General features: G+C 37.9%; 2 protein-coding genes across 2 annotated transcripts; both read left to right on the top strand.

Moving 5' to 3' along the window:
- The first annotated feature begins 4,733 nt into the window (after window positions 1–4,733).
- LOC145785683 (dystrophin-like) lies at window positions 4,734–8,864 on the top strand. The gene has a single exon (XM_082597377.1). The coding sequence runs from the start codon at window positions 4,734–4,736 to the stop codon at window positions 6,519–6,521; it is 1,788 nt and encodes a 595-aa protein (XP_082453503.1). The 3' UTR covers window positions 6,522–8,864.
- On the top strand, window positions 8,862–18,624 carry LOC145764660 (BSD domain-containing protein 1-like). Its single transcript, XM_082576306.1, has 12 exons — window positions 8,862–8,981; window positions 9,233–9,314; window positions 9,798–9,920; window positions 10,430–10,538; window positions 11,111–11,175; window positions 11,962–12,016; window positions 15,367–15,455; window positions 15,874–15,966; window positions 16,211–16,280; window positions 16,595–17,089; window positions 17,406–17,509; window positions 18,075–18,624. Exons 1-12 carry the CDS (start codon window positions 8,968–8,970, stop codon window positions 18,105–18,107), a joined length of 1,332 nt encoding a protein of 443 aa, XP_082432432.1. The 5' UTR covers window positions 8,862–8,967; the 3' UTR covers window positions 18,108–18,624.
- Window positions 18,625–19,096: the final 472 nt, after the last annotated feature.

Here is a 19,096-nt window from a genome sequence, read left to right as displayed (position 1 = left end):
ACACATGTTTTCATTATGCAAAAAAGAAAAAAAAAAAAAAGAAGTTAACAAACTAAGCAGGTTTACCATGCTGCTGAATGAATTAATTGTGAGTGGAGTTTAAGAGATATTAATCGACAATTTTAATCAGTAAAAAAAGATAAAAAGCAACATATATATATATACCAAAGAGATGAGCAAATAGAATAGAATAATGTAATTATATAGACAAAACAGTTATTATTCAACAGTGTCGTTTAAATCAAGAAGGTAGTTTTTAAAGTTTCTTTTAAAAGAAGTTGGAGAAAGACTTTTGAGATCACCTGGGACCTCATGCCACACTTTAGGACCCCTTATTAACATCTGCCTTTTACCTAATTCAGTACTCACCCTTGAAACAAAATAGTTACTGCTGGATGATTGGCGCGTATTGTGTGAGTGGCATTCAGATAGTCTGTGGAAGATATTACATTCCGTTTCTGGTAATAAATTTAAATGGACTCTGTGCATGTATTTTGCTATCTCCAGTTTATAAATTTCTTGTATATTTAACAACTGTAGTTTTTGGAAGAGTTGCAATGTGTGAGCTGTATAGTTGCTGAATGTCATGGTTCTAACAACTCTTTTATGCAGCTTAAATAAATGATCCAGCGCATTGTCACAAGCTCCACCCCAGCTGGATATGCAGTATTGAAGATGAGAATATATAAGACTGTAATACACAGTCTTCAGTGTGTTAGTATCCACATAATTTCTAAGTTGAAGAATGGCCCAGGTCCCAGGAGCCTCTAGCAAGTTTTTTACAAACATTTTGAATGTGACATTTCCAGTTGAGAGAGTCATCAATTAATACACCAAGATATTTAATACACTTTTTTCTTTGCAATTTAATTCCGTTTATCGTAACGTGCATCCTTACATCGAGCTTTTGTTTAGTTAGTATCATGTACTCAGTTTTGTTGTAGTTAATGGAGAGCTTGTTCATTTTCATCCAGTTGTCAATTTTGATCAATTCTGTATTGACGTTTTGTTCTAGAGAAGAAAGATTTTTGTTGGACATAGTTAAATTGGTGTCATCCGCAAAAAGGCTCACTTGGAAAGAAGAAATGGAAGGAAGATCGTTTATGTAAATAATGAATAACAACGGTCCAAGAGTGGAACCCTGTGGAACACCACATGTTATACTGCGCAGACCTGATGCCATACCATTAATTATTGTGTATTGCTTTCTGTGTGTGAGATAACTTTCTAATAGTTTCAAAGGTAGTCCACGTATTCCATATCTTTGTAATTTCTTGATTAGGATATCATGATTTACTGTATCGAATGCTTTTGCAAGGTCAAGAAATATTGAACAAGTTATGTTTTTTTTATCTATATTTGAAATAAATTCATCGTATATGTGAGAGACAGCGAGTGAGGTAGAATGACCACTCCTGAAACCATGTTGACATGAAGTCAGAAGATCTGATTTGTCAAAATAACTGTAAATCCGTTCATAGAGGCATTTTTCAAATATTTTAGAAATTGGGGAGAGAAGTGATATAGGTCTATAATTTTTACAGGTTTCAAATGAACCAGACTTGTGAACTGGTACAATTTGAGCTACTTTAAGCTGGTCTGGATACGTGGTTTGTACAATACATTCATTAAATAAGGTAGTTATGATTGGAGAAATAATTGGAGAGGACATTTTTAAAAACTTAATTGGTATTCCATGCATCCCAGTGCTTTTATTTGCATTCAAGTTTTTTAAATGTTTTGATACTTCTTCAGTGGTAATAGGTTTAAGAAAAAATGTTTTAGGGTGGTTAGGAATAACTGAGACAGGGTCATAACAATAATCCTGAGGTGGAGCAGAAATTTTTGATGCCATTTTATTGCCTATGTTAGCAAAGTATTCATTAAACGAATTAGCAATAGCAGTAGAGTCGGAGATGATTTCATCATCTTCCTTTTTGATACTTGTAGGGGTATGTAGTTTACAACTTTTTTTAAATGTTGTTATGTCATTTATTGTTTGCCATAGCTTAGATGTGTTATGATGAGTGCTTTGAATTAATCTGCTATAATGCATTTTTTTAGCTTGTTCTTTAATATGTGTTAGTTTGTTTCTGTACACTCTGTATTCATTTAATGTTTCGATAGTGTTTACTTTTAACCTTGACTGAAATAGTTTGTTTTTGTGCTTAATAGACACCAAGATTGCTTTAGTAATCCAAGGTTTTCGTGTTAATTTTTTTTCTTTACGGGTACGTTTCCTTAGTGGTGCATGCTTTTGTAAGATTGTTTCAAATATGCTAATGAATTTGCTTATAGAGGTATTTACAGAAGTGCAATTAATATCAGTCATTTTTTTCAGATTTTCATCAAGGTCACACAGAAACTGTTCAGGATTAAACTTTTTTATATCACGAATGAGACTAGTGTGTGCATTACATTTTGGTTTAGTCAAGTTTATTAGTGTAATAATTGGAAGATGATCGGATATGTCACTTAGCAGTATACGAGCTTTCTTTTTATGAACAACATCGTTTGTGTAGATGTGATCAATGAGAGTGGAGCTGTGAGATGAAATTCTTGTTGGTTTGTTAATTAGGGAGCTACAACCAGCACTTTCCAAGCACTGCCAGTAATTTTTAACTTTTAAGTTGTGTTCTATCTTTAGTAAATCTATATTCATGTCACCACATATGTAATAAGTGCTGTTGTTTTGATTCAAATTATCTATTGATGCTAACAGGTGACGTTGATATTCACTAAAGTCATAAGTTGGATGTCTGTATATTACACCACAGACCAACTTTTTTTGATTTGCCAGTTGTATCTCAACCCATAGGTTTTCACAACCAGTTACATCAAACCTAATATCATTGTTTATATTAAAGACAAAATTTTTATTAATAAACAAACCTACCCCTCCAGCTGAGGTTGGGGAATCATTATGCAAAAAGTTATATCCAGGTAGCGAAATTTGAAAGAATGTAGATTGCTGAAGTTTTGTTTCTGATATTGCAATCACGTCAGGCATTACTTGCAGCTGAAGCAATAATTCCTCCAGACTAGCAAAGTTTTTTGAAAGGCTTCGAATGTTTATATGCAGTAGTGTAAAAGCTTTTTCCAAATTTAAATCAACTGTTTTTATTAGACAATCTGGTTTGCAGTAATTAGAGTCAAATTTTTGGGGTAATCTTTTGAATGAATCAATTACATCGGGATGAGATTGATCAGAAAATAAGCTAGTTAGTTCACAGGTAGGTACTGAAGTAAAAGGAAACATATTTGGATAGCATTGACAGCAAAAATATGGATCAGTGGAAGCCCCAAGGGACACAAAGTCTTCATATTTCATATAGGTACATTTTAAGTGTATCCATTCATTACAGACATCACAGCATAAAGAGTTTTGGTTAGATTTACAGGGTTTGAAACATTTACTACATGGGTACTTTAAGGGCATGGCACCTTCAACAGGACTGGTCAAGGCAATTTCATCAAAACTTGTACCATCATTTAACTTTTAAAACAGTACATAATTATACGAAGATTAAATGTAGCATACAGTAACAGTATTAAAGTTAATTGAGAGCAAGGGTTTGAAAAGGCAACAAAGAATACCTTTTGCTTCTGTCTTCACCTTTTGAATAGAAAATATTACCGTCCATTGTCCAATATGCATATATATTTCCTTTCATTTTTTCATTCTGTAGTTGATTGATTATTTTCATTCGTTCCTGGGTCAACGATTCCGTAATTAGTAGTTGTTTTTCTTTAAGAGCTTTCTTTCTTCTAAAGATTTCATGTTTCACATTATGAGATGTGAATTTTACAATTATTGGGCGAGGTTTTCCAACTTTTTTTGGTGTGCCTTTTAGACGGTGGCTTCTGTCTATCTCATGATTACGAACATCAAAACCAAGATGGTTGCTGCAAAAGTCTTCAATTTTTTTATCCGTGTCTTCGTTTTCGCTGACTTGAATACCATGAAAAAGGAGACAGTTTCTTCTAGAATATTGCTCAATCTTTTCTTGCTCTTCTTTCAGTTTGTTGATGTCAATTTTGACGTCATTTGCAGTTTTATTAATTTGTTGACTTTGTTTTTCCACGTCTTTCTGAAAATCTATTTTTACAGCTTCATATATTGATTGTTTAAACTTGTCATCCTGAGAAAGGAGCTGATATAATTTCTTTACAATTGAGTCTATGAAAGTACAATTGTCAGCTAAATTTTTTATTGTCAACACATTTTCATCCTTTAGTGTTGTTTTGACAATGTTCTTCAGTTGTTCTTGTGTCATTTTATTTAAACAGGTGGTCAGATGCAGATAATTATAAAGTTATTAATGGTAAATGTATTTAGGTACAAGTTTATCGAAATCCTATTGATCCATAAACCTTGATTACAAATAGAATGAAATAAAATAGAAATAAAAAAATAGAATGAAATAAAATTTTTGCTCGTTTTTGTGAATTGTTCCATCTACTTGGTAAACCAAATAGAGCACGTTCTGAAGACGCGTTGCTTAGGCGCACACCCCGAGAGTCGAACTAGTTCTGCTTGTCACCGGTAGTATGATTTCTTCATGTACAAAGTTAAACGCTTAACTACCGTAACTTAGCTTATTGGGGCAGATTGTGATTATCTCAGATGTTATTATCTCGGGTGATTATGTAAGTGACGTTGTTGGTTTGTGAAAATTCTGTTGATTGATAATTTTTTTCACAATTATTTAGCTATATTAATTATTTTGAAGATGGAACGAATAGGAACTCTCAGACGTGACCTTAGTAATGTTATTTTAAAAATTAACTCGGACAATTGTGATGTGAGGTATAGTGTATATCGCACTTCATTAAAACTATGCCAGTTACAAGAAATATTCCATCTCCATGAAATTAGCTGCTCTTCCGTATTTAGTTCCACAAAGAATTACATCAACAAGGAAGAAGAGTATGGCCACATGATAAGTTCAGAAGTTGTCACATTCAAACAGCTGCATGATATAACAAGTGGTGTGTTAAAGTTATCTGGCATTCAAAACTTTCCTGAAAGTGCAAAAATAAGCAAGTTCTTGACACTGTTAATCTTTGATGCATTCAAGGATGCAAAGGAAAACACGGTTGCTCTAATAGCTGTGGTTTTGTTTTTTCTGGTTTTAGGAAAAGATGAGCTTCAAACAAAATATCGGCAATTGTTTGCTTTGTATGCCGGAACACTTGGAATGCTAACTCGCAGCAGAACAGGCTTGTTGCTTGCTCACATGGTCCATGTCACTGAAATTGTTGGAGAATCAGGGAGTTTTGGAAAGATCAATCCAGCGGTTGAAAGTTGCTTTGAAGGGGTGCTGGGAGCAATGGTTTCAATGCATCACTTTTTAAAATGGTTATTTCGAGAGCCACAATCAATTGTCTGGCTTCCAACTATGCATCGCTTAATTTTGGCTAAATCGTCTGTTCATCAAATTGAATGTGCAACTTGCAAAATGCGACCAATTGTTGGCCTTCGTTTTCAATGTTTGAAATGTCTTGACTATGATTCATGTCAAACATGTTTTTTAACACAAAAAACTGCAGTTCGATCTCATAAGCTTCATCATCCTCGACAAGAATATTGCTTTCCTGCTGGAAGTAAAGAAAAAATGAATGCCTTAGCTCGGACAATTCGTAATATTGTTACAAAACGATACAAGCATAAAAATGCAACCTCAAGTTTTCTGCCAATCAGCCAAGAAGGCACAGATCTCTACCATCCCCAAGAGTTGTCAAAATTTCATAAAAAGGAAGCAAAGCGTGATGATGATCCTACTGATTGCATGATAAGTGCAGCAGAAAACTTGAATGAATCTGCTGACTTGGGAGAAGTGAGTCATCTTGCTGCAGAAGAAAAAGTAAATTTAGAAAAACTTGTAAAAAAGTTAAAAAGAGAGAATAAGAAAATTTCTGGAACTGTTCACCTTCTTGAAACTTCTCAAAATGAAAAAGCAAGAAGTGGAGATGAGGATCGAGCTATGCTTCAGAGTCAGCTAGATACAGTCACACTTCATAATCAAAGCCTGAAAGCTGAACTTGAAAACCTAAAATGTGTTGTCTTTGCTGACAACTTCATCAACCCTGCCCCCACTCTTGAAGATTATGATGACCAATCCTCCTTGGGTTCAACCTATGTCTCAAATGAAAATGTAGAGGATCCTTCAGCTTTCAATGTTCAAGCCATGCATACTTCTACTCCTCGCGAATCACAACAGAAAACACGGGAGAAACCTTCAAGAAGTCAAGACAGACTACCTGCTAATGTGCGGGTGTCACCAGAGGGAAGCCTTCCTGATACAAATGCAGCAAGGTTTGAAAAAGATTTGGATTCCCAAAGTAATTCGCCAGAGAATCAGCTACGTAAAGTTGTGGATCGTCTTGGAGCAGCAATGAGTAAAAATTTGAATTTGAAACTGGATAATTTGTCCCCTGCGTTATTGGAGGTTTGTCATTCTGCTGAGAAAGTTCAAGAAAAATTGCATGATTTGATAGATCAAGCTGTCTTAATTTAAACTTAACACTTGTTGGTAACATGCACACTTTGCACAGTTTGTGGATATTATACTTCATCTTGTGACGCGTATTGTTGCTTTCAATTTGCATTTATTAATTTTATCTTACTGTGTCGTTGATACAAGTTACTGTTGATCAAATAATTTGTTTTTTTGCCATTGTAAAATACCATGTTATTGTCAGAAAAGTTTAGAAACAATTTCGAATAGTATATACAATAGGTGCTAAAGAAGGTTTTATATTTTAGAGACTGTACTACTCATGCTCGTTATTCTATCTTATTAAAGACGTATATAGTATGGTATTTGGTTACCCATCAGCATCATCCAATTTCTACTAGCACTACACTGAGAGTGACTATTTTTTTCACTTAGCAGTTGCCTTTAACCTTTCTTATTATTTCATTCTATCCCAGTGGTTCCCAACCTTTTTTGTTGCGTTCCTCCCTTTGCCTATTTTGGAACTATTCATTCCTCCCCATATTACTAAAAACAAAAAAGGGAGTCCTAAATTTTAGAAACCCTAGAATTTTAACTAAAATGGTTTCTCTACAATTCCCCCAGATTGTAATAGACACCATTATGTTAGGGTTCTAAGACTCTTTCCTCATTCCGATCGGAAGTAAAAACGGGATCAGGGACCGCACAGCCGGCGGTCTATAAAAATTACCGGATAAGCCAGTTTTTGGTTTGGCTTCTCAAAACCATCGTGTCGATCATCCTCATTTTGCGCGAGCGGAACCCAAGGTATGTGAAGGTTTTTTAGTAGGGTGTTGGCCAGTGGCGTAGCTAGAAATGTTTTTTTGGGGGGGGCCAAATATTTGATGGATCGAAGAGAACGACAAAGTGTTTGATAAAAGACATCGCTACCTTATGTGCAGTGGCGTATCCTGGTGGGTTGAGCAAGGGAAGCAATAAAACTGGTGGGGGGTTAGAGCGTGCCAAAGGCACGCGTATTGTAGGGGGGTCCGGGGGCATGCTCCCCCGTAAAATTTTTGCAAAATTACACTAAAATAATGGATTATAGCGCTTTCTGGAAACACTTTTAGGGTAATATTTGTATGAATTTTATTAGCAAATAAACAGCTATTAACTTATTAAAGGTAGCTCTTGCACACGAACGGGCAATAACTGAAATTCCTCCCCTGAACTCATGAAATTCCTCCCTAGGGAGGAATTCCTCCCCGGTTGGGAACCACTGTTCTATCCAATTGTCCAATCTTGTGGCAATGAGTATTTTTATTAATTTTATTTGTCTGAAGGGGAACTTGTTATGACTTGAATTTATTTCAAAGTAGGAATGTATTGGCAAAACATTTATTGCTCAATAAACTACTTAAGGATAAAATCAAAATCTATGTTCTTGCGAATTCAGATGATTACATCTTCTTTGTTAAACTTTCTTATTTCCATTTTGTTGGTTTTCTTTAGTAATTTTATTAGTTTTTTTTTTCTTTATCATATCTATCGGTATCTATCATATCTCTACTATCATATATATTAATAAAGAAACTTTATTAAACATTTATTTTTCACAAATTGCACTCTCCACCATTTATTGTTTAGTAGAATTAATTTAATAATTTTTCATCAATTTTTCAATGCTTTGTGTTCATAACAACTTAACATATTTGGAGTGCTTCACCATTGCTTTTGATAATATTTTGGTGCATCGCCATGATAATTTGCACTACTGTATGTATATATAATTGTATAATGTATATACTACATTCATGTGCATAATAACTTCTTCTACAGATGATTTTTTTTAATCGCGAAATATATATATTTATATATACAATTACAATATATACATAAATCTTCAAATTTTTACTTCGTTGACATGCAAAATTCTCATCATGTTATTCTTGCACATTTCTACAATTCTTTACAGTTCAAACTTTGCTGCTGACGTTTCGTAAAGGAACAATTTTTTAATTTTGTATTAACAAAATATAAATCTAGTTATTTTTGCAAATGCTTGTTTTTGTATATATATGTATACTGTGGACCAGCTTGATTGTGAAAAAGTACTTGATTACATTTACATCATCCAACATTAGTTTTTAATATTGTTGTTGTCCACTTGGACTGAAAATTTAACCGCACTGTGTTGTGCCAATGTCCGAACTTTGCAATAGCCCACTTCAAAACTAATGTTATGCTACATTTTTTGCTAAACTGTGCTTCACAGATGTATTTCCAACTATCTGTACCAAACTTTGCAAGGAGGCTATATTGTGCTTTGCTAGAATAGCTGAGGGTTGTTCATTTCCATGCGCTTTATATTCGCTTAGAATGTTTTCTCTAATATTTTCATCAAATGATGTGTTTTGTTGTAGATTTGTGTTATGTGTTTGTCATACGTTGATATGTCTTTATTGCTTACAAACCTATCAGGATATCTGTAAACTGGAAAGTACAAAGCTTAATTCCATCAATCATCATGGCTGAGAAAGGGTATGAAAAAATATTGTAGTTTTTATATTGTATGATAGATGAAAGTCATACATATTGGTACACATTTAATAATGCTTGTCTTAAATGGTAGCTTACTTGAACAGTATACTGTAACTTAAATTTACTCAACGCTTGCTGCCTGCTTTATGTTATCTAACAGATTTTGAAAAGTTTATCCTAAAGTATTTTTACTGATTAGCCTACTTGCAATAATATTTTGTTAGTTCAACTCACAATGTAATATATTTCAGTGATGAAGAAGAGGACTCAGTAGCGGCCCCAAGTGGGTTATCGACATGGTGGGGGTCCTTTTATGACACTGCCAAACAAAAAGTAAGATGCATTATTATGAACACCTTGTATCAAGTTGCGTAGATTTTCAGTAAAAATATTTTTTTAGTAGTAGCAATGATTGTCATGTGGAAAAGAAAATACACAACATCATTGCTTTCCTGGGATTTGTGTGACTTACCAGCCTGCGTCTGTGGGTAACCTCAAACAGCACATCATGAATCATTGTCCAGTGTTCGACCTGAAGAGCATGTGGATCTCATAGACCTTGATATGAAGACACTGCACTGGTTGCAACAATTGGGGGATGTTGCCTGAATTGCTGCCTCATAAGCAAGAAGAAGAACACCATTAGACTTTTATTTTGACAATATCACACTCAGTCTCCATTTCTTTCATGGCAACTTCTATCTATATTGTTGTATCTCCACCTGAGCTTCGGCGTAATGTTGCGTGATTGTTTGACGCTCACATATGATCATTCATATGATATACGTTCACATATAATTATCCCGGTTTTTGCAGCTTGCTGAAACGAATGAATTCATCGTTCGTGATATGAAGGAGTTCACACAGACCGTGAAGAACGACACCTCCAAGTTAGTTGCCGACACTGCCACCTCCATGAAAGACCAACTCAATATTCAGGTTGCCATTGACGTTTCTAGTTTGTGTATTTGGGACCTGACTGGTCAGCAGCAAACAACTTGTTTAGTATTTTTTATGGATCTGGAAAAAGTGCCCAGATATCAATCAGTGACCCACAATTCTAATTTTGTAAAGGGCATTAAAATTCCGCTCATCTTGGCACTAAAGTCGTCAACTTTAGCTATTTCATTTGAACGTTTCACTCTGATGCCAAAATTTTATCGTCTTCCACCTCAGCGACAGCGTGTCAGCGTTTGTTCGGATTGTACGGAGAAGCTGCTGGGGAGCGGCCAATTTTTGTTGTCATGTCAATACACAGACCTTGTGTATTTTCGATAAAAGATACTTTGCCCAAGTTATGTTAGCCTGGTAATAGAGCAGAGCATCTAAGCCTAAGGGTAACTTCACAAACTACATAATAATGGTATGAGTTTGTGAGGAGTGCTTCTTCAAACAGCACCATTCCTAGCCACAGTGCGTTTGTGTTACGTGACAATGCGCATTGACAGGTGAACATGGACGAGGCATCGAGCGCGACGAAGGCGGTGACCAGCTCCATCAGCGGATTCCTCGGCAAGGTGGTCCACCACGTCACCCCCATCCCCCCGGAAGATGACGGTCAGTGCACAGGAACCTCTGTTACGTCACAAAAGTGACTCACACGTAGCAGTTTAATGTTTACATACTATCATCAACAATCGATGGTCTTTTATGTCCAGCAAGTTTTTGCTAAAGCATAGCCAGCAGGTTTTGTTAGAATAACTGAACTAACTATGCAGCATGTCCGCTTATAAAAGGCGGTAGACGATGGTTCAAGATTGCATTGTTTAAAATGTATCTTTCAAATCAACACCGTTCAATGCGCATCTTGCATTGTAAAAACTCGTCTCATCTGTGAGCGACATTACTTGAGCTCGCACTGACCAGCACTAACTTGCCTAACAAATTTATCTGTTTTAAGTTGAGTTGTAACTCCAGCTTTTCGTGACTGGCTTGAGTTTAATGAAATATTGAGACGTGGTTTAAATTCTGATTTTACCACACTCCTGCTTCAGTCTAAAGCTACTGACTGCGGAAAACAACACTGGTGTAGTAAAACATAATCCACTCAAGAAATAACTTTTAAGTTTACATATTTTGGATTAAGCTCAAACTGGAGCGACCGCTTATAGTTTTAATTTCTCTTTTAGAAAACCGGGATGCCACCATGTACCTTGGGACGTCATCCGGCGTAAAGGTGATGTCACCTTCAGAGGTAAGTCTTGTGCGTAACGACATTGTAACAAACCCCTCGTAATGAACATTGGTTTGAAGCAGACTGGACAGCGGACATATCACAGCTCTGTTTTCGGAGTTTCATGTTCCCGCTAAGATAGCGCTGGTGTAATGGTTCAAAAGTTTCCAACAGTGCAAGGTTAATGTTGTGGAAGTGCAGCAAAGACTGCAAAATCAACTCCATGCATCAGTTTTATGTGCAGTAGAATTAGGTTCATTGTCATTAATTTTCTTGATTTAGTCGAGGGTTGGAGGCAATGAAGCGCCAAGTTTGAGATTTTTCGATTAATACATCACCGTACACTTATTATTTTACTATTAGTTTGCTTAGATGTAGCTGCTTCGCTTATGCGGGCCTGGGGCCTCATCAGTACCATGGTCATTTAGACACCGTTGTCAGCTATTGCTATTCAGTGATTAAATGTCTTCTATAGTCAATGAAACAGAGCAACGTCACCCCTAGCTCACCACCAGTTGATCCATGAACCCAACAACGTGTTGACTTTGTTAAAAACTGAAACTGCTCTTAACCTATTTGATGTTAGTGCCGTTCTTCGCCGTGGAATAATTTTATTGAAGAGCTTTAAATTTTCTTCTACAATTTTATAAAATAATGTATCTTCTGCCAGGAATAATTTTATAATATCAGGAGTAGTAATATCTAATACAGTATCATGAATAATATAAATATTTCTATAAGAAATAATTTTCTCTTTGCGAACCTACTACAGTGATTACAAACTATTAACTTGCTTTTCATTTCCAGGCTCGGCTGTTCACACTGCAGACGTCCCCCGCCACCTATTGTAACGAACCCGACAGTAAGTTGACAGAATATTAATACAAACCGAAAGGTAATGTCGCTTTACCGTAATGTGTTACAGTAAATCTTGTGTGTCAAGCCAAGCCGCCTCGGCCTCATGCTTACCGCCACCGTGGCAAGTATGGGTGGTGTGGTGACATACTTCTTCTTCGATATGGTGGTAATGGTAACTTCGATAGGCATTACCACCCTTTGCATGGGCAAACTCGATCAGGTTCATATAAATTTGATGCATTTCATTGGTTGCAATGCCTTGAGAATCTCTACCATCTATTGGTTCGTTGGAACTGGAAAGTAGCGTTGCCATCCGCATGTCGTGCGCTTAGTTTTCTTGAAGTCTCCCGCCGCTAGTGATGTTGAAAGTATTTCCGCCATATTCTTAACTCAATCCTCCTCTCAACAAAATACGCATGTGCCGATGACAAGACTGATTGTCTTTGAATCCACGGTGTCTGGTCTGTCATTTGGCATTTTAGCAAGCATCGCAGTTAGATTTACCGTTATTGAGAAGAATCTTCCTGGGCACTGCCTGACTACTTTCAATTTGTTGGATTTTTTATTCGTTTCAAACTACATGATCCGAGTCAGCATTAATGTTTAATCTGCTTCATATGAAAATAAGATGCTTTGATGAGTTTACGGCATTTTTCAACTATCGCTGCGTATAATATTCAACTACTGTATTTTCAATGGGTAGTAATTGGGCTGGAAATTTGAAAAACTTTCAACAACACAAGCCATGCACGAGCAGACTAAGGCTGCAGGGTAGGGTGATTCAAAATCCATGAAAAAAAATTTTTTTTTGAAATTTTTAACTCTCACCCCCTAAAAGTGTGATGAGTAAAGCAATAATATGATACATAAAAAATTTTATGTCCTACCTAAAGGATTAGTGGTGGCACATCCAGTTTCAATTTTTGCAAATTGGATGAAATTTATTAAAAAATAACATAAAATATTATTATGTCATTGAAATGGTGGATTTACTGATTCACAATATTTCACAAAGGAAGAACAACACCTAAAACACAAATACATGCTAAAAAAACTATATAAAGCTTGAATACAGCCTGACAAGTTAACACACACAAAACAAACAACAAAAAATTCGCATTTTTGTTGCATCAATAATACTTGATAAATATCAAAAACACTGTCTTTAAAAGTCATCAAATATTTACAAAGATTCAATGAATGCAGAAATGTTATTTTGTAATGTAGAATGTGTTCAGTGGTTATCACAAAGTTTATGCACATTAGGGTTTTTCAATCTGTCTCACAATGGTTTTCTTCCACTATCTGGAAAGTTTTTTTGTTGCTCAGTCACTGAAGAAGAAACTGAAATTGCTCTTCAGTATTCGAAAGCAGCTTGTTAAACCGCTGTACCAGGGTCACACCTCGTTCGACATGATCGTTACCGTAACCACTTTTAGAGCCAGCACCTGTGTTTTAGCTTTGGCATAATCATCTCTGTCACCCCAACTAGTCGGATCTAATGAAAGGAGCTCATGTGGAATGTCAAGCTTATGGAAAATTTCCATAGTGTCTTTTGACACAAAGTCCTGCAGCTCTTTTTCAGCAATTCTGGACGGAGGTTGTTTTGTGCCCTCCAGGTTTTGTTGCATTCTGAGAGAGCTCATCATTTTCCTCTTGGTTTCCAAGCTCACCGAGGTATCAAAAAAGCCAGAACCACTAATTCTTCTGACATGTAACATATGTGGTGTGAAAGTTTATTTGAAGTAGCTTTTGAAAGAACTGAGCAGATATGTTTATACCCTTAGACTAAGAGCTATTTCATTAAATTAAGATCTTGTCGTGGAGCCTCACCTGGCAAAATTCAAGTAATCCATGCTTTCACATGTATGTACTAATGAAGCAAAGAGACATAGATCTGGAAGTCCAGTATCTTCTTTCTTAGGCAGCTTAAATTGGCTGTAAAAAAGCCAAATCTTGTAACAGTACAATACCTTGGGCTTGACATCCATCGAGCATGGTGGAATGCACCTGAACAGCGGAAGGCAACCCCATTGTGAAGTTGTTCTCCTAAAAAAGTTATAAGCAATTCCAGCAGGTCTCGGTAATCATCTCGTGGGTGTCTTTTAGACAATTGTTCATTTGCAAATGTCAACAGATCTGCACAAACTGGCTAGATGAAGTTATTGACATGTGCATCAGTTGGGCCTGGTTGGTAATTGGATTGATCAATAAAGTTCCATTTTTCGTGAAACCGCTTGAAGAGGCTTATGTCTGGAGCAGAGGACATGCCAGATTTTGTTCCAAATGTGTCTTTCAAAATAAGTTTCATAATGTGATATCTGCAAGCAAAGTGAAGCAAACTTTTCCCAAGTTTCTGCTCCAAAAGAATGCATGCACCAGCGACCAGCGTGTTGGCCGGTGTTGGAGGCAGTGGTGTCAAAGCACATGGCCCTCACTTTCGCACTAACTTCCCATTCTTCAAATGCATTAAAAACAGCAGTTGCCATCATGTCTCCAGTTCCTGAAGCAAGTTTCGGTACCCAGAGAAGCTTGGAAATGCTGTGACCGGAAACTGGTATTGGTAAACGTTTCACATGCTGCTTGCCTATCAGATCTTCGAGGAGCTTGCCATCCCATAGCACTGTTTTAGAATCATTAGAATGGAACTGATCTTTTATTTCATTCATAATGTCTAGTCGATACTTTTGTCGATATGGTAGAAGAACTTAGCCTGAATTGAGTAGGGTCTTCACCCACCCCCGCCACTGTTTCTGCTGATATATACACGGATCTCCTGTCAGTGACCCATGTGCGATCTAACGCAACTGCAAGACCAGGTGATGACTTTTTCAGGCACTCTTTCTTCTGGTTTATGAAATTACTGCCATGTACTTGTAATACTTACCCAGTTTTTGACATACCGTATTCTACACTTAGCATCTTGATTAACAATTTCTCTGGTCCTGGTCAAGACGATGGTAGTGTATCGCATATAGGAAAACTATGAAAATTTTGCATGGGCTGTGCCACCTCTAAATGTTGTCTGATTTCAAAAATCTTTTGGAATACATGTTTTTGCATGATGCATCACATATCTAAGGGGTGAGAATGATGAAAAAAAAAAATTTTTTTTTTTGAATCACCCTACTGCAGGGTCGATGCTGGCAAACCAACATAGACTGGCGATTTGTTAGTTTTTGTTAGGACAGGATCTCTCATGCAAAGTTAGAGTCTTAAATATGTCGAACCCTCGCAATGGGGGGCAAAGACGGTAAGATCGTGTAATAATTAACTAACCATGTGAGTAAGTTTTGACGAGAGGTGTTTCCAATGCTGTTTCCACGTGTTTAACCCGTTTCTTTATTTCCTTAGATTTAGTTGAATTCAGCCACTGGTTGGAATCTTTCAACTTGGACAGGAAGAAGGAAGAACTATCCCTCCTCATGCTCGATTTCAAGGAGGTAAGTTCCTTTGTGGCAACACAACGATGAATTTTTTTTTTTATTCAGTTTAGTGAAGAGCAACTAAATAAAATGACAGTTCCATACCAGTTAGTCTTCATAGTTTGTCGTGTGATGTCTGTTTGAAAACGACAAATTGGGGCACGCTGCTGTATGGGAAGCTTGTAGAGTAGCAGCCTGAAACCTTCTCCCGATCTCAACTTCAGGCCGTTGTTGCATTTGTTCTGTTACACGCCGTTGCGTCCACCGAACGCTCAGAGTGCGGCACCGACATGTGTTTTCCTGATGGGAATGCAACCGTGATGTGACGTCACAGACAGGAGGGGGTACGAGTACGCTGGTCATATCACGATCTCGCCTTCGCGAAGTTGCTTAGTGATTTGTTCAGCATGTACATTTTCACGTGATGTCCTTGCAGGTGAGGTCGCTCTACACAAAGCTGGTGCCAGAAGCCGTCTCTCACGTTGACTTTTGGACGAGATACTTTTACAAGAAAGCTGAACTAGAAAAGGTGGGTATCTGTTCTGATTGACCGGGCTGGTGACAATATTGTTCAAAACGATCCGAATTGTGATTAAGCTTCCAAAGCAGTTTCTTTAGCTGAGGATATCAACATGGCCTTGATTCCGGACACACGGGAAGAATGATAATTTTATTATGAGGATAAACAATAAACATTCCTATCACACGTTGGAGGAGCCGCGTAGGTTCTTGCTCCGATAACAATCATGTTAAATTATGCATCCTCTTCCCAGGCGGAGGAGCGACGAGCGAGATTGATGGAGCGCGCTCAGGAAGATACGGAACTGGTTTGGGACGATGACGGTTTGATTATTGTTGCACTTTACCGTTGGTTGCCTTCTCAGTTTGTTTGTTTGGTTTATTGCGCTCCTCAATGTCTCCCATGCAAGCTATGACAGCCTGTCGAAAACCATGTCTGTTGAAATACACGTTGTAAAACATGCTTTGAGTTTAGAGGCCATTGAAGTCAGCGGCGTAGCTGGAAAATTTTAGTAGAAAAACATTTTTTGAGACGCAAGATAAAATTTTGAGGGGTCGATTGCCCACCCAAGCTCCACCTAGCCTACGTCCCTGGTTGAACAACGCTTTAAAAACTAATCTCGCTGTTGTTTTGATAGATGATTATGACGTCAGCGATCAGACGTTGCCCGCTTCTACCGGAAAGGATACATTACCAAAAGCCAGTGTAACTTCTGATGATGCAGCAGACACGTCACCGAATAGCGCTCATGTTGATGACGTAACACAGACGGCGCCAAAATGCGACGAATCTAAACCAAGCGATCCAATTACGTGCAACGCGCCCGGGGACGAAGCTTCGCGAACGAACGATTCTGCACCAGAGGTTGAAACCCAAGTCGTCGGGATAAACGCAAACGGCTCCCAGGAAGTGGGTGAAGGGGCTCAATCTAAAGACATGTCACCCTCTTGCCAACCCTCAACCGATGAGGCCGCTCCACTTACATCTGACCCCCCAACTCCTGATGGTGGGGTAGTTATTCCCAACTCTCCAGCTACTGAAGACAGGTTACCCCCAGCAAATTCTGCTACGAAAGAAGATCCCTCCCCAGCATCAGCCTCCCCTCCAAAAGAGAGCATCCCTCCCAGTAAAGGTAAGTGATCCAATGGATTAGAATTTTGAAATTTAAGGTTTAAATTAAACTTTCATACAACTAGAATATGCAGAGACTGGTCTTGCTTGACTTCTGGCATTTATGAAAAAGCTGTGAAATCTTTCCGAAAAATGTCAACAAATTTCAAACATTGTTTATACAAGCTAGAGTGGGTTGTTGCATCATAACAAAGGGATTGCCATTTTGCACTATTAACGCATAGATGCGTGTCTTTATTGTAAGTGTTGCTAAGCCGCACAGTGGGTACCTACTTTAATTTGGACGCGCCACGTTCATGTATTAACTGACTCTTTAGAGCCATCTAGCGGCACGAGTTCTGATAGTTGGGAGAAGGAATTCGATCTGGACATGACTGAAGATGAGATCAATGAGGCGCTTCAGGAGACCGATGCTAACCCGGTGAGTTTGATGACGTGTCAAATTGGCACAAGCAGCTTTTAATCATCACGTCATCAATGTCAATAATGCATGGCCATTGAAAGAGCTCGTTGGTATGAATCTGCATTTGTTTTAACGATGAAGCAAGTGATGAGTGCGGTAATTCGCAGATATGGGTCAAGAACGAAAGGGTGGTATTCACCGATACCCATTGCCGTCCTTCAAGCGATCTCCCCTGTGAGATCACCTCGCTGGTTTGCATTTAACCTTGAGCAGCAGCAGTGAATTGTGATGCTCATGTGGGGTCCATGGGGTACTTTTGAACTAATTTTAAAGGCCGGAAACTTACCGTCCGGAATCGGGGTGTAGGACTGGCAAAGCACGGTCTCAAGTGGACAGTTTGCTGGGTGGTTCACTAAAAGCAGAAAAGTTTTATTAGTTAATGGCAAAGCACGGGGCCGAATTATCCCCTTTAACAACCCTTGTGGTGCTCATGAGCTACCTCTCTTGTCTCCGGACGGCTGAAAGAGGCCCACCATCCATGGCCATCGGAAGCAGCATCTCTCATCCGGATCTTTATTTTCAGGAGGAGATTGATGGCTGGGAGGAGTGGGAGTGAATTATGACGTCACAGTCCCAATCAGCGTTGGCGTTGGATGGCTTTGTCATTTTGTTTTTAATTCAAGAACTGCCGCTATTTTGTAGTTGTGGCAACGCATCTAAACGTCACATCAACTGGAAATAACAGCAGCTTTATGTTGGTGATTTACTTTTTGTATTTGTTCTTTTCTTTGCTGCCTCTACCTGTGGTTCTGCATCATCTCCCACACAAGGAAATCTTTCAAGGTAAACCTACTTCCCGTTATGTCTTGAACCTGGCCACGAAAACGCAGATGTCTGGCTCAGTGCTAAAATAAATCCAGCAACAATCTGTAGCTTAGAAAGCAACGAGAAGCGGGTCTCGATGCATGGCCCGTGTATCGAGACCAAGCGCTTTGTTTTTCCAGGAAAGAAACCGCCACGAGAGATGACCAGCAATTCTTACGAAGATTATTGTACTGTATGTTTGTTTTGTAAAGATATTTACTTGTGATGTAATAAATAACGCGAACTTGCTTATCAAATGAAATAACAAACGTGATATCATTGCACAGAAGTCCAACGTTGGTTAGCAGTCCAGACCTGTAGCCTAGTCTGCAAGTGTTTTCCAAGAGCCTGATTTTCGAAAAAAATTGAAAAATGCGCATTGCAATACTCAGTTGCGAGAAAAAATTAACAATTTTCTCATGCGAAAAACGTCAGTTTGTAACTTTGTGTGGGTTGACATATCGATTGTAATGACAATAACGTTGACGGGGTCCAAAGGGTACTTTTGGACCCGGGAACAAGCGAGGAAACCACGCATTCGTTGGATATGGTGCGTTTTTTTTAGAAGAGTCTGAATTTGGAGCTCATTGGTAGCCTACGGGCCCAAATTATCCTCTCAACGGCCCCGACAGTAGCCGCAACGCTGAATTTCTGTAGATGTTAGGTCTACGCTGGACAAAATAAATTCTTTTGCATATGGTAAAAAAACATTTGCATTTGGTACTTAATTTCAAATAACGT

This window comes from Aplidium turbinatum, chromosome 2 (genome assembly GCF_918807975.1).
Source record: "Aplidium turbinatum chromosome 2, kaAplTurb1.1, whole genome shotgun sequence".
Lineage (NCBI taxonomy): Eukaryota > Metazoa > Chordata > Ascidiacea > Aplousobranchia > Polyclinidae > Aplidium > Aplidium turbinatum.
Note: the sequence above shows the minus strand (reverse complement) of the source record. Positions and strands in the feature narration are given on the sequence as shown.